Genomic DNA, 14,780 nt, shown 5'->3' on the forward strand with positions numbered 1-14,780 from the left:
CTACCCTGTCGACACTTTGATTTGAGCTTAGTGAGGCCTGTTTTGGACTTCTGACCTCCAGAAATGTAAGCTAATAAGTTTATGTTGTTTTAAGCCCACAAAGTTTGTGGTAATTTGTTATAGGAGTAACAGGAAACTTAAGCGCTTGGTGATAAAATGACTTGTCTCTTATGAAATAATACTACATGTTAATTCCTCTTATTTGACAAATTAGTGTTCTTACTTGGCAAAAAAAATATTGTCAGACTTCCAAAATTGTTTGAAATTTTGCTGGTGTATGAAGTTCTAAAGTACGCGATTCAGCATAACCAGCAAAAGCTTTGGGAGATATTTTTTTTTTTTTTTTTTTTGAGGCCAGGTTTTCTGTGAACTTCCCAAACCATCTGACTGGCAGCAAAGCCAGCAAAGTAATACTCATCCTGCTGACTCAAGGCATAGTGCCTGAGACATAGTGATTAGCTTTTGTGCTAGATATTTTCTGTTTCCTCTTCTCTACATTTCATCTATTCTCTACATTTCTGTCTGAGCTCTGATAAGTTGATCTTTGTGGAACATATTAGTGGACTACCCTGTTCCCCTACTTCCAGCCGGGTTTAGCCAATGGGAGGCAACAGCGGGAGATTAGAGGGTAGTAGAAGAATGAGGTTGAAGTATTCATTCACCCACCTTCTGCTCTTTTGAATTGCTGCAGGTGGCAGCATTCCTCTGCTGGAGGGCACACCTCCTGTCAAGTGGTGCTTTCCTTACACAGCTCCCTTCTCCAGATTTTAGTAACCTCTCCAATAGCGATAGTTGATCCCCCATTGTTGAAGCCCCAGGGTCCTTCACTATCCTTAGTAGTTTCTCCAAATTCTGATCACAACTTTATAAATGGTCCCTTTATTACACTCTTCTCAAACTACTCATTCTGAGTATGTTTCTTGCCTGAACCCTGACTGACAGAGCGAGGAAGGGCGGGCAACTCTTACCTTGAGGGTCGATGATGGCTGAAGTAAGTTCCTTCAAATTAGCATTCCAGAACTCACAGCTGAAGTTTCTGCCAGGGTGTGGCTTTAGGCGCAGAACACTAGTGACCTGGTAGAGGCCTTCAGAGGTCTTCATGTGGCTTGTGTTGGCAGAAACACTGATATTTGGCCAGGACACTTCTGCCAGGGGATAACCTTCAGCCTGGCAGGTGAGCTCTACCTCGTCTGTCCCTGGGACCTTAAGGATATAAGTGTTTATTTTCTTGTAGGAAGCTGGACAATAGAAGAAGAAATAGAAATAAGTCGTTCTTTTCTGATTCCTGTAGAGCTCTGTACTCAGTGCCATATGAAATGAATAAAATGATCATTATCAATATTAAGTAATAATGGCTTTAATTTTTTACACAATTTCCTCTGTCCAAAATATCATGCTATTTTATTATTGAATTATTTAATTCTTACAACAAAAATAGCATTGTTGATATTCTCAATTTTTGTTGGAGGTAACTGAAGAGATTTAGTATTTTGCTCAGAGTAACAGGGCTATTAACTGGTGGAGCCAATATTTGCACATTGGAAGTTTGATTCCAACTCTCAATAGTGTTTTATGCCACCACACTCTCTGGCTTCTTATATTACTGTAAATTATCTCACAAGTGAGGACTAGAGAAAAGAGAGAAGATGGATAAATAAAATTACTAACTAATCCCTAGACCTCACTTTATTCAGAGTTTTTTCTAACACCTTTTTTCTACTTCTCCCTTTCTTCTATTCCCTGATATTAAGAGGGAAAAAAATGAAGACCAAGATTCTGTCTATAAATAGTCAAAAATTGAGTATATGTATTCTTTAATTCTCTTCTCTAGTGTATGCACAAGCACGCACACACGCACACACACTATTCTGTGCAGTGTATGCTGAATGAATTAATCAGATTAATCCTTGCTCTCCGAAAAACAGATCTAAAATAAACACGAGTGACACTGAGAACAAAGGTACAAAAACAAATTGTCCATCTCTCTTAGAGCTAAAAATAAATAAGAACTAACAACATATGTAGGTAGATACCAGAGAATGTGGAAAGTAACCTGTTGACTTCTGGTGAAGGGAAGGGAAAGTGAACATTAGTTTTCATTAAGTAGAAAATATTCCTTAAGAAATAGAATTTCAATACAATCTTTGCAGTAAAGATAGATATGTGGTACAGGTATGATTAAACTTTTTTTCTTAAATTGTTGGGAGGAGTATAAATGGGCACATATTTTGTGAAAAGCGATTTTATATTAAATAATGATAACAGCCACGTGGAAAACATCAAATATGTATGATTTACTAAGTGTTTTCTGGGTGCTGAGCTTCATGCCATTTGCTTTTACGTACTGTAGAGGAGGGAGGAATGTTCATGCCTCTCTCCATAGTTTTTGCCCCTTGAGCACCTCCCCTGTGTGTCTTTATATTATGAGTTACTATTTTGATTAGTTTTAGCCAAACACACTCACTGGGTCAAGTTCACTGGAGAGCAGGGTGACTGCACCTTCAAATGCTGTTAAAAACCTGTGACCCTCTGTTGAAGTTCTTGGTGCAGTAAAGCATACTCAGCTGGGCCTATCGGCCTGCCTGCCTGCTTCAAAAAGCTCTGACATCTTCCCATCTCACAGTATTCCAGTTTCTGTTTGTGACTGGGTGGGACAGATTTTCTTATCCATGAGTCTGGATAGATGAGTGATTTTAGGGTCTGATCTGCAAACCTGGACCCTCAGGTTAAGATGAGGGAACAAGAAACAGGAGGTCCCTATTCTAAGTCATATTCCGCAGTGTAAATCACCAGAGAAGCCCCCAAATCAAGAGAAGGGAAAGGGGAAAATCATGTGCTCATCCAATAACTAATTAAAAAAAATAGAGTTCCTTTCCCATTTGGTATTGATTATTGTGTATATAGCCCACTTAATCCAGAACTTGGAGAGGAGCAGGGACGAGTGGCTCTAAAACCTGGTTCTATTCCCTTAACATATATTATCTCATTTAAACCATACAAGGACCCTAGGAGGTAGGTAAAATTCATATCTTATTTTGTAAAATTTAAAAAAAAAACCTGTAATCTGGTGTGGCTGGGGAGGACTCATGCCCTTCATGGCTATAGTATTCTGAATTCTGCATTGGAATCATAAAAAAAAAAAAAAAATGATTCTGTATGTAATTCCAAAAGTCTGAGGATGGAGCAACATAAAAGAGGGATGTGTTTTCCAGGGAGACTTAGGAGTACCCAGAACTAGTACATGAGGAGAATCAGGTTCTGAACCAGCCTACTGAAGGACTTGAACTAGTTAGACTCGCCAGTTTCCTTGGAGCCAAATTTTGGTCTACCTCTAGAAATCAAAAAGTACCTCAGTCAAGCATTCTGAGTACTCTGTCTTTTGTTTTATGTTATTTACCTATACTTTTTTCCCCTTGGTGCAATGTCCTCTTGTAATCAGTTTATCCTATCATATTGTAAGCTATTTCTGAAGCTCTGGAGTCTCTGGGGAAGGTGGAGAACAAATGGATTTATAGGAGTAGTGTTATGGGTGAAGGTCTAGCCTGCTCCCACAGGGTAGCTTGGGACAAAAAAACAAAACAAAACAAAACAAAAAACTGATTTTGGTGGCCAAGTTGATAGGTGATTCCAGAGGTAGAAGGGCCAGGAATCAGAAGCTGGGCTGAGGCTTTGGCTTGGGAGATATAAATGAGGGAGCTCATGGGAGAGACCTTCAACTAAAAGAAATCGGCAAGGTTTGGGGAAGGGACAGGAGCCCACATCTATGTTTATATAGCATTAAAGACATCTTCACAGCCTCTTTTGTATTTGGGAAGTAGCTAGGAAGGTGTCATTATCAGCCTCACACAATGGGGAAGCAGGACTGAGGGTGATATTCTTAGGAAAAGATGAGTAAATTTTTAGAATTTCAGAGGTGATCTTAAAATTCAACAAGCTCTACTTCCTGCTCACTAAGAAATATCTTCTGCAGCGATTTTGCTAGGTAACTATCTTGATGAATGTTTCACATACACTTAGAAATAATGTGTATTCTGCAATTGTCGGGTATAAGTTTTATATATGTCTTTTAGGTCAAGATGGCTAACTGTGTTGTTCAACTCTTCTATTTTTTGTTTGTTCTATCAGTTGTAATAGAGATTAGTTGAAATGTCCAAATATGATTGTGGATGTGTTTATTTCTCCTTTCAGGCCTGTCAATTTTTGTTTTGTATATTTTGAAGCTATGTTGTTAAATGTACACACATTTCGAATTATTATGTGTTCCTATCAAATTGATTTTTATCATTGTGAAATGTCCCTTTTTATCTTTAATAATACTTCTTTTCTGATGTTAGTAACCTGCTAGATACTAACTTTTGGTTAAATACATCTATGAATGGAAGCCCTTACTTCCAGAAGTAGTCACTGCTATGATTAGACAATAAGAAAGTTAAACTTTCATTGGGAAAATCATCTTTACGCCAAGTCAAATTTTGCCTCATGTAGTGTCAACTGTGAGTACTTGTCTGATTTAGTAAAACAACATACGGTAAGCAAAGTAGCTAAGAGTCTGAAAAGTTTGGGCTTCAGAGTCTGAAAGGTTTTGTTGAGCCTTCAGATTTTTCATTTATAAAATAGGTGTAATATGTTTCCTTAACAGTGGTGTTAGGATGATTAAATGAGTTAGATGCCTAGAACATAATAAATACTCAATTAGTGTTAGTAATATTATATATTACTATTATATAATAATATAATATTATATAATATAATAATATATAATAATATAATATTATATAATAATATTATAGTAATACTGTTATATAATAGTAATTATTATTAATATTTAATTAATAGTAGTAGTAATACTATTATACAATAATAGTAATTATTATTAGCTCTTCCATAGGACAAGGCAACCCTTCAGGTATTTGAAGATAACTGGCAAGACTCCATATAATCTTTTCACCTATAGATAAAACATGCCTACTTTCTTCAATCATTCCTCACAGGACACATAGTTGTCAGACCCAGTTCTAGATGCCAGTCTTTGGATTCACTTTTTGGGGCCAATTTAACATAACCTATATTCTAGATACTAACTAAAGTATAATTCCCTCCTATGGGCTGAGCACACTTTTGGCCCAACACAGGGTTTTAATGCAGCCTAAGGTCATAAAATCAATTTTGTTAAATGAACGATCTACTGCACAGCTAGATTAGCTGTCAGTCACCCTAGTTGTTCAGTTTGCTATAGATCCAGTTAACTATACCATTATTCAACCCACATTTTATTTCTTTGTACATAAGCTGTGTGCTGGGTCTGTTTGTCCTCAGATCTATTCTTCAATTTTTCTTTTCTGTTTTGTACCGCAGCAAGACTGATGCATGTAGGTTGTGTATTCCAGGCTCTTCAAGGCCAATAGAAACATGGTGGGAAGATTAGAGGGCCGGAGGAAGGAAAAAGTTAGGGTATTTCTCTCTCATGCTCTATGCTATAATGGCCTCTCCAGCAACAGCCACATCTCTTCCCTGGCTTCAACTACCCCTGGATAGGCCCACTGGGGTTCCAGTGTCTGTCATATGACTCTGGCCTCTGGGATCTGTTAACCCTGCCTCCCTCTTTCCCTCCAGCCCAGCGGTGGTAGCAGCTTCTTGCTATTGTTAACTGCTGATTTGCCTCCCTGTTCCCAGGTTGTAGCTATAAGGGCTAAGGAATCTTGCTCATATGAATAAGTTGGTGGGGACAGAAGCAGTCTTGTTACAGTAATGCCATTTTATTCTTTGAAAGCTTTGATTCATATAGCAAAAATTACTTCACCTTTTATTGTCAGCTATTAGTTCTATTGGGGCCTCCTTCAATTTTGTTGGAAACAGAGATTTGATACTTCCTGATTTGCAAAAGGATTTGGTAGTCATTACAGTTTGATAAGTTATCAATATTTCCAATTGCTTTCTTGTTGAGGACTGTGGAGGTTTGCACACCGCTGGGCAATGCACTGCATTTATGACGGGTGACAGGTAGCTTTTTATGAAGTAGGAGAATGCAATAATAAAAGAGGAAGTGTTCTAGGGGAACCCCAAGAGCTTTGCCTGGAAGGCACATTCTCAGGCACACTCAGTTTGGGGAAAAAGTACTTGGGGAAGATCTAGAAACTCATTTTCTAAAACGACCTGTGCCCATGCATTCCTTAGAACATCTTTGTGGTCCCCATATACTCCATATATCTCATATAGTTTGAAGACCATTAATGATCTAAGGAATTAATTAATTAAGATTTAAAGAATAAATCTTCTCCACATCTGAGCCATCCCTGTCTAGGTAAGGAAGCAGACAGAGTGCCTTCCTTGGTATGAGCAGCAGTCCTCAACCACAGAGAAAAATTGGGATGACTGGCCCCAAATTGCCCAAAGACCCTAGATGCATTACCGCATTTAAATAGAGATCAACCAACATAGGGACAGTTATTTGGGGGTGTAGGTACCAGAGTACATTAGGGGATCCTGAGAATGTAAAGTCCTCTCTCGTCCCATTAATTGAACTCAGACTAACTTCAATGTATTGAAGTTCCTCCCAGTTGGTGCCTAGATGTAAAAGTGTGGTAAAGACAGAAGGCCGCTACATCCAGGCTCAAGGCTTTCCTGATGACTCATGGATAGTTGAGGTATGAGGAGGTCACTGGCCCTGTCATAACTGAGAGTCTTTGAATCAAATCTCTGGACACTCATTGTATCATACGCCAGGCACCATGCTCAGTTCTTTTTGTTCATTATCTATTTTAATTTTTACAATAATCCTATGTGGTAGGTGCTACTATTGTTATTCTTTTATAAATAAGAAGTTTTTTTATTTGAGATTATGAAAGATGAAATAACCTGCCCAAGATCACAGGTAAAAACAATATTTACTCTCATGTCTTTTAATTTGTCCTTTGTGCCAGATCATAAAGTCATATCATTGTTGCCGAGGTTACTGACTAGTCTTTAGGACCAAACTCCACAGACCCTCCAGAAGAAAGAACAGAGGCCTAATGGGAAATCAAGAAGAGGCAGAGAAAAATCGGCATAGTTTAACTCAGAACAGTCAATGAAGACTAAAGAACACAAGTCAATTAACAGAGTCAAATATATTTTTTTATAGCTGTTACATGTCTTTCCCAAATGATCTTTCCTAGAACAAATAGAACCTGAAGATTCTCTTCAGATTTGGGTTCTTCGCTCATGTCGTGGTGGAGAGAACCCTGAACCCAGAGGAATGGGGACAGCTATTGACTTAATTGGGCTCCTTGAGGCCACCCACTTTACTTCTCTGGACTTCTACTGCTTCATCTGCAATAGATGAGGTTTGGACTAGAGTAGTGCTTTCCTAATTTTTTTAGACTGACTCAGAATGAGAAAAAATATTTTACACCATGAGCCAACACACACACCCTCTAAAGAGTTTCACAAAACAATAGTCAGCCCTACTATAGGATACCCTCTGACATATTGTATCCTATTTATGTTGTTCATTCATTTTATTGGGAGCAAAACACCTACTTGGTTACTGCTCACTAAACTGATAGTTTAATCTATTTTTGGATGGCAAACCATGGTTTAAAAAGCTCTAGACTAGAGGAATAAGCTATTCTGAAAGAGTAGCTCAATAATCAACTTAATGTTCTTACTCTGAGGAACTGTGAATGAGGCACAGCCTATCTTTGGCACCCTCCCACTTTTCATGGTCTCATTTCCTGGCTTCCTCTAGACCCGTTTATTCCTGCAACTCCTACCCAAAATTACCCTTACCTCAGCTGCTTTATACTCAGATGTCAAAAAATATTTCTGAACAGGTGCTTTTTCTTTTCTCTGAGATAGCTCTGTCTCCTTATAACCATCCTCCCAGCTTTTGCTTGAGCTCACTTTAGGTCCTGTGTTGGAGAAATGCCTCCACGGGAACTACTCACCTTTGACTTTTAGAGTCAGGTACTTGAAGTCCCAGGCGCCCTTATAGATGATCACGCAGCGGTACTGTCCTTCATCTCTCACTTGAACTCGAGGGAAGTGGAATAAGGCTTTCCCCAGGGGCAGCTGCTCCTCCAGAAGAGTGGCACTGTGTAAGGAGGTCTCATTTTCCACATTTTGCAAACTGGCTTTTACATGTCCAAATTCCACATGACCTTCAGTCTCAAAATCACACTCCAGGGTCACATTGCTGCCATGGTCTACCATGTACAGTTCTTTAGGGACTGTCACTGTGAATAAAGCTGAACAGAAAATGAGACAGTCTCCCATTGTATGCCTTCAAATTTCAGTTCTGTACAGAGCTGGGGCTGAGGGGACTCACCCTTCCCCCGTTGTCCAGGAAATACCTGTCACTATCTGGGCATTAGTTTGGGCTCCTTTCTCTCCTTTCCCCCTCCAGTCTGGACAAGAGTAGAATTCTTGATCTACTGCTCTGAGGTAGTTTTCTCCTCTCAACACTCCCCAGCTGTGCAGGTGATAGCTCTCCTGCCACCTATTACCCAGGTTTATTTTACTCATATGGATCAAATTACATCTTTCTCTGCAAAATACTACCTCCTCTCATCAGTGATAGTAATAATAATTATCACGTGTTGAGTTCTTACTATGTGTTAGGCCTCTGCTAATACATGTTCTCAGTTAGCCTTCCTAGGAAACCAGCAAGGTAGGACCACCTTCATTTTTAGAAAATGAAACCGATACACAGAAAAGTTAAGCAACTTGCCTATGATTGCATAGCCAGTGTCAAACCCAGTATTGCTAAATCCCAGTTGCTCTTAACCACCGCACCATACAAGCCCATTGTAGAAGCTTCTTCTTTTCTATCAACAAGGGGAACAAAGAATGGAACTAATATTAAGTGTATACCTACTATGTACCAGGCACTCTGCTGTTCTTTATAATTATATCATTTAATCCTGAAAATATGACCATGAAATATGTATTATAATTACTGTTTTATAGTTGAGGAAACTGGCTCACAGAGGTTTGCTTCAGGACATCCAGTAAAGTTAAAATTCTGAGCCAGTCATGTGTCTGGTTTCAAAATCTGTAGTTTCTACTGAAGCAGTGTTTCCCCAAATGTGAGGACACACCACCAGAAGTATACAAAATGATTTTAGGTAGGGCAGATTCAAGGCCTAAAAGGAGTTAGATTATTCAGAGAGGAATTTATTCCCTCTTCAATTCTAGTCAATCCTTCAAATTACATATAATTTTCAACCGGATTCACACCTCTAACAACGGATATTTTTCCTTTTAACAAAACAGGAAGCTCCCAGGCAGAAAACAGTATCTGAGTAGATTTTAACAACACCACTTTACTTTAATTGCATTTATTTTTGCTCACTCCTCTATTTACCAGTACCAGTGACGCTGGTTTTCCATTTACCACAGGGTATACCATTTTGTTCGAAAAATAAAAGCTGAGTTGATTTAAGAATTTTATAAAAACGATAGCATAAAGTGTAGTCAAACATGGCAAAACTAATGAAAGAGTGAATGTACAAATAAAGTGTGAGAAATGGTACAAAATTATGCTGCTTCCATCATTAATGAATGGTTATTCATTACGACTGAAGTGTAGTGAGATCTCGAAGTAGTTTCTGAATCATGACAAAATAGATCAAATTTCTTGAGTAGAGCTTGCTTCATTCATTCATTCATTAATCAGTCAAACCAACCATGATAAATATTTGAGGGGGTTTCAAAGCATATGCTATTCAAAGAGTCATTTCTATATAAAACATAGTATGAAAAGAGCATTGGATTTAGTGACAAATTAACCTGGGTTCAAATTCTGACTGTATTGAGATTAATCTTGATCATATCATTTAACATCTATGAGTCTCCTTATCTGTCAAGGTACAAGATTAGCATCTACGTCTTGGGATTGTGGTGAAAACTAAGAGAAATGGCACACGTGCAGTAGCTTGTTTTGACCGGTTGTGGGTTGTCAGCAAACATTAGTTCCTTTCTTTTGTATGTTTTATTTCTTGGGAAAGTGGTAGTCCATATAGTCCATACATGGAAAATGCATGGCCAATCTTTATTAATCACGATATTTTATTAACCAGGAAAGCTCATTCCCTGACCATTCTAGCTATCAGATTTCACAGCGTAAGTAAATTTTGGATTTTCTGTTGTTTAACTGATTCTCATTGCAATTCTCTTCTGACTCAAGGTTTTCTTCCTATTATCCTACAAGTCTTTGAAGGCTGTGACCAGGTTGAGTTTGTTCTGGTATCTCCAGCGCCTAGCACATATTAAGTTCTAGTTAAGGTTTTGGCAAATAAATAACAGAAAGAGGGAGAGAGAGAAAGAATGAACCTAATCATACCCTCATTTTCCTTTCATCAAAATGCAACTTGCTCAAGATCACACAAATTGGCATTCTTAATCATCACAAGCACACTTGATGGTAAGTGCTATACATAAACCCGAGATTTATAAAAAACAACTGACAAATTTACATCTTGCCTTCAACCTTTGTTTTAACAATGACTAGAACATTAATGTGCTTTTCTAAAAGAGATCTATGGCACAGAAATGTATTATATCTACCCAGGATTCTTTTGTGGGTGGAGTCAGTGTGATTAAACGAGTGCTTCTGTGTAAAAGAACGCTAATTACACCTGCATTTGCGTGGCTAGGTTGAGAAGACTCTGGAATGATATATGTGAAAAGTGATGCCATACTTCCAAACTTCCTGTATGATTCTACCTTCTGGAATCCAATGAACACTTGTTGTAATTTTCACCTGAGTCTCTATAATAGAACCCTCTTAAAGGTAGAGATCCCTTTATGAAGGGAATCATCTTCAAATACTTGAGTTATGAAGTCCTCTTATAACTAAGACAGAGCCACCTGATACCAAATCTGCTCTGTCCTGAAGGATGATATTTATTCATTTACCAAATATCTATTAACCTTTTCCTATGTGACACGTTCATGAATTTATGCTACTTTTACTCCCTGCGTGGTACTTCCTTTTCTTATTTTATTACACATGATAAAACAGGAAACAAGGGAGAGAATAGGGCTTGCAAAGAAAGTTAGTTGTTGACTCTGAGGTATAACAAGAATTAGAGGACTTTGGGTGTAACATCTATTGAATTTATTTAACAAATTTATTTATCACACTTACGCTTTCTTCTCATGAGAGGGAACGCCTGTAACTTCCTCTGGAATTCCCCATAAGATATAGCAGAACTCCCCTCTTTACTGTCTGGGTCTTTGACAAAAATCCACTTTTGCTTGCTTCCCTCCACTGCCTTGTACAGAGTGTATGTGTACAAGGATTGTAGGCATAAGGTATACTACCTCTCAGACAGGTTATATTTTCCAGCTAATGTTCATGAGAGAAAAGAGTGATTAGGAAACATGAATCATGTATCTGAGTAGCTCTGAATAACTGGAAGATTAGTTGTTATTTGGGAAGGCTTTTCAACATACTAATGCCTAAGGATCCTTTAAAATTAAATTCTAATTCTTTTGTGAGGCCAGCATCATTTTTGAAAATTTCCTTGGAAGCTTCTAATGTGCAAAGAACATTGAAAACTATTGGCTATGACTTTATGATCTGGCACTTGCAAACATATTTTATCATCCTGCCATTCAAAGCATTGTCCTCAGCTTCACCTAGGAGCTAGTTAAGAATGCAGAATGTCAGGCCCTGCCCTAGACCTAGAGAAGCAGAATCTGCATCTTAACATCATTGGAGTGATTTGTATGCACATTAACATCTGACAAGCAGAGTTATAACACTGGTTTGCATTTGAACTGTTAATGGGAAGTAGAGTAATAGTTAACATTTATTAAGCACAATGAGCCAGACACTGGACTAACCTTTACATCATCATCTCATGTAATGTTCCCAAAATTCTATAAGGTAAGAGTTACTTACTATCCCTATTTTATAGACAGAGAAATATGCCATATGGTTATTAAATTAAGCTTCAACCTAGCATTGAACTCCCGAAGTTGTCAGACAAGGGAAAAAATTGGAAAGTTTCCATGACTACAAAATTAAGCAGACAAAACAGGTTTTCCCATTCATTTCTGCCTCTTGATTAAATTAAAGGGTAAAGGACTTGGCCAGGGCATGAAAAATTCATACATGCATGTTCTTTAGACAAATTAAAGCAACTGCTTTGAGTAATCCTGAAGCTTTTTTAAAAATTATGTAATTATACATACTTCAATATTGTATTGGTTCATTAAGTAAACATTTTAAAACAAAAGATAAAAATCTATGTAATCCAGTTAAACATATAGAGGATTAGGGTACATCTATAATGCTGAAGACTTTTTGAAAGTTCTTGGGGATAACTTTGCATTTTATTTGCAAGCAGGCATCAGTGAGAATAAGCACCTGTCGCATCTCCAGGAAACACAAAATAAATTATTTGCATTACCTCCCAAGATAGTTTCCTCTTTAAACTAATTTTATACTTTTTTTCCATTTAACAACAGAACTTTAATTTTGTTCTGATTTCCAACTAATGTACTTGAAAGGTAGGGGCTGCTTTAGACAGACACAGTTTTCAGAAAACTCTAGTTTCTGGTTTAAGATAGAAGCTTGCTCTTGGCGCTGACGAGGTGCTCTAAGAGGACCCATGCACTTCTCTTTGTAGAAACACAGTATGGAGACTTTTTGTCTCCTAGAAATCTTTTTCCCAACCTGATTCTTTTGCTTTGTATACCTCAGGGGTCAGCAGAAGTAGTTTTGGAGGCCAAAGATAGGGTAAGTGGAGTGACCCAGGTTGTGGTCCCTGCCCCAGAGTCACCTCAAGCATCACCATGGTTATGTGCCCCTCACCTCCCGGTTTTTATCCATCTTTGGAGGATGAAGAAGGAAACATCAATGAAAAGGGTGAGACTGGAGTAACTTTTTCCTCCAAACATGACAAAATACAAAAATAAATATTTCTCCTTAAATGTGTCTGGGTTATAAGATATAAAGTTTTGAAACAAAACTATAAGAAAAAAGTGAACTATAGTGCTACAATAATAAAAGAGTATATATATATGTGGAAGGATATACACATAGATCAACAGAACAAAATGGAGAGTCAAGAAATAGACCCACACAAATATGGTCAATTGATTTTTGACAAAGGTGCACAGGCAATTCAATGGAAAAAGTATAGTTTTTTCAACAAATGAGACTGGAGCATCTGGATGTCCATATGCAAAAAAAAAAAAAAAAAAAAGCCTCAACACATCTTATATAAAAATTTATTCAAGATGGATTATAAACCTAAATGTAAAATGTACAACTATAAAATATTTAGAAGAAAACAGAGAAGAAAGTCTTTTGGAGCTTGGCTGAAACAAAGAGTTCTTAGGTATGATACCAAAAGCACAATCCAAAAAAGAAATACTGAAAAACTGAACTTCATCAAATTAAATTTTTTGCTCTGCAAAAGACATTGTTAAAAGATGAAAAGATGAGCTGCAGACTGGGAGAAGATATTTGCATATCACATAGTTGATAAAGGACTTATATCCAAAATTACAAAGAACTCTCAAAACAATAATAAAAAAATAAACAACCCAATTAAAACTGGTCAAATGATTTGAATGCACACTTCACAAAAGAAGATGGCCAATAGGCATATGAAAATATGCTTATCATCACTAGATATTGGGAAATGCAATTTAAAACCAAATGAGATACTTCCACGCTTTTAGAATAACTTAAAAAAAGAAAACAACAAAGTCAATATCAAGTGCTGGCAAGGATGTGGAATAATTGGAACTCTCATGCTTTGTTGACAGGAATGCCAAAATGGTATAGACCTATGGAAACGTTTGATGGTGCCTTATCAGGTTACCATATGACCCAGCAATCCAACTCCTAGATTTTTACCCAAGTGAAATGAAAATCTATGTTCCCACAAAAACTTATACACAAATGTTTACAGCAATTTCATTTGTATTGCCAAAAATAAGAAACAAAAGTCCCTAAACTGGGGAATAAATAAACAAAATGTGGTACATACATACAGTGGAATACTACTCAACCAAAAAAAGTAATGAACTATTGATACATATGACAATATGGATGAATCTCAAATGCATTATGCTAAGTGAAAGAAGCCAGACAAAAAGAGTATCTAATGGATGAACCCATTTATGACTCTGGAAAAGTTAAAACTATATGACAGAGAATAGTGTGTGCCTGAGCTTAAAAGTTAGAGGAGGTTTTTTTTCTTTGTTGGTTGGTTTGGCAGGTGATAGAACTGTTCTGGATCTTGATTTTGGTGGTGGTTATATGACTACGCATTTGTCAAAATTCATGGATGTTTTTACAAAAAAATAAATTTTACTGATTTAAAATTAATTATTTTAAATTTAATTACTTAAATTATTTCTGCATTTAAATCTTTAATGCAGAAATAATTTAAGATATTAAATTAAGTACAATGAAGATATACTTATCAGTGCTTACTAAAACCCACCACCTACCCTAAGAACTGGAATATTACAAATGATATATATCTACTGCCTCCACCAAAGGTAATCACCATCCTAAATATTGTATTTAGCATTCTCTTGCTTATTTTTTAGTTTTATCATATATACATGTATGCTTAAGCAATATATTGTTTATTAAAAGGACACTGTGCTTATGTCATCCTCTGTGCTTGATTTTTTGTTTTCCCCTCAACATTATGCTGATAAAATTCCTAGATGCAATTGCATGCTTTTGTAATTAATTTATTTGCATGCTGTATAATACTCTATTCTACGAATACAAGGTATGCATTCTCTTGTTGATGGGCTTTGGGTTA

The 14,780-nt window shown here is 37.0% G+C and overlaps 1 protein-coding gene across 2 annotated transcripts in view; it reads right to left on the reverse strand.

The window, feature by feature from the left end:
• Nucleotides 1-14,780, reverse strand: part of PDCD1LG2 (programmed cell death 1 ligand 2) — a 49,202-nt gene that overhangs the window by 20,576 nt on the left and 13,846 nt on the right. For both annotated transcript variants that reach the window (XM_011376644.2, XM_011376642.2), the window contains exons 3-4: nt 7,926-8,225; nt 969-1,238 (exon numbers count right to left, since the gene is read on the reverse strand). In XM_011376644.2, coding sequence (XP_011374946.1) covers nt 969-1,238; nt 7,926-8,225 — 570 coding nt within the window. The remainder of the gene's footprint in view (nt 1-968; nt 1,239-7,925; nt 8,226-14,780) is intronic.

The sequence above is a fragment of the Pteropus vampyrus genome, unplaced genomic scaffold (genome assembly GCF_000151845.1).
Source record: "Pteropus vampyrus isolate Shadow unplaced genomic scaffold, Pvam_2.0 Scaffold301, whole genome shotgun sequence".
In the NCBI taxonomy this organism is placed as follows: domain Eukaryota; kingdom Metazoa; phylum Chordata; class Mammalia; order Chiroptera; family Pteropodidae; genus Pteropus; species Pteropus vampyrus.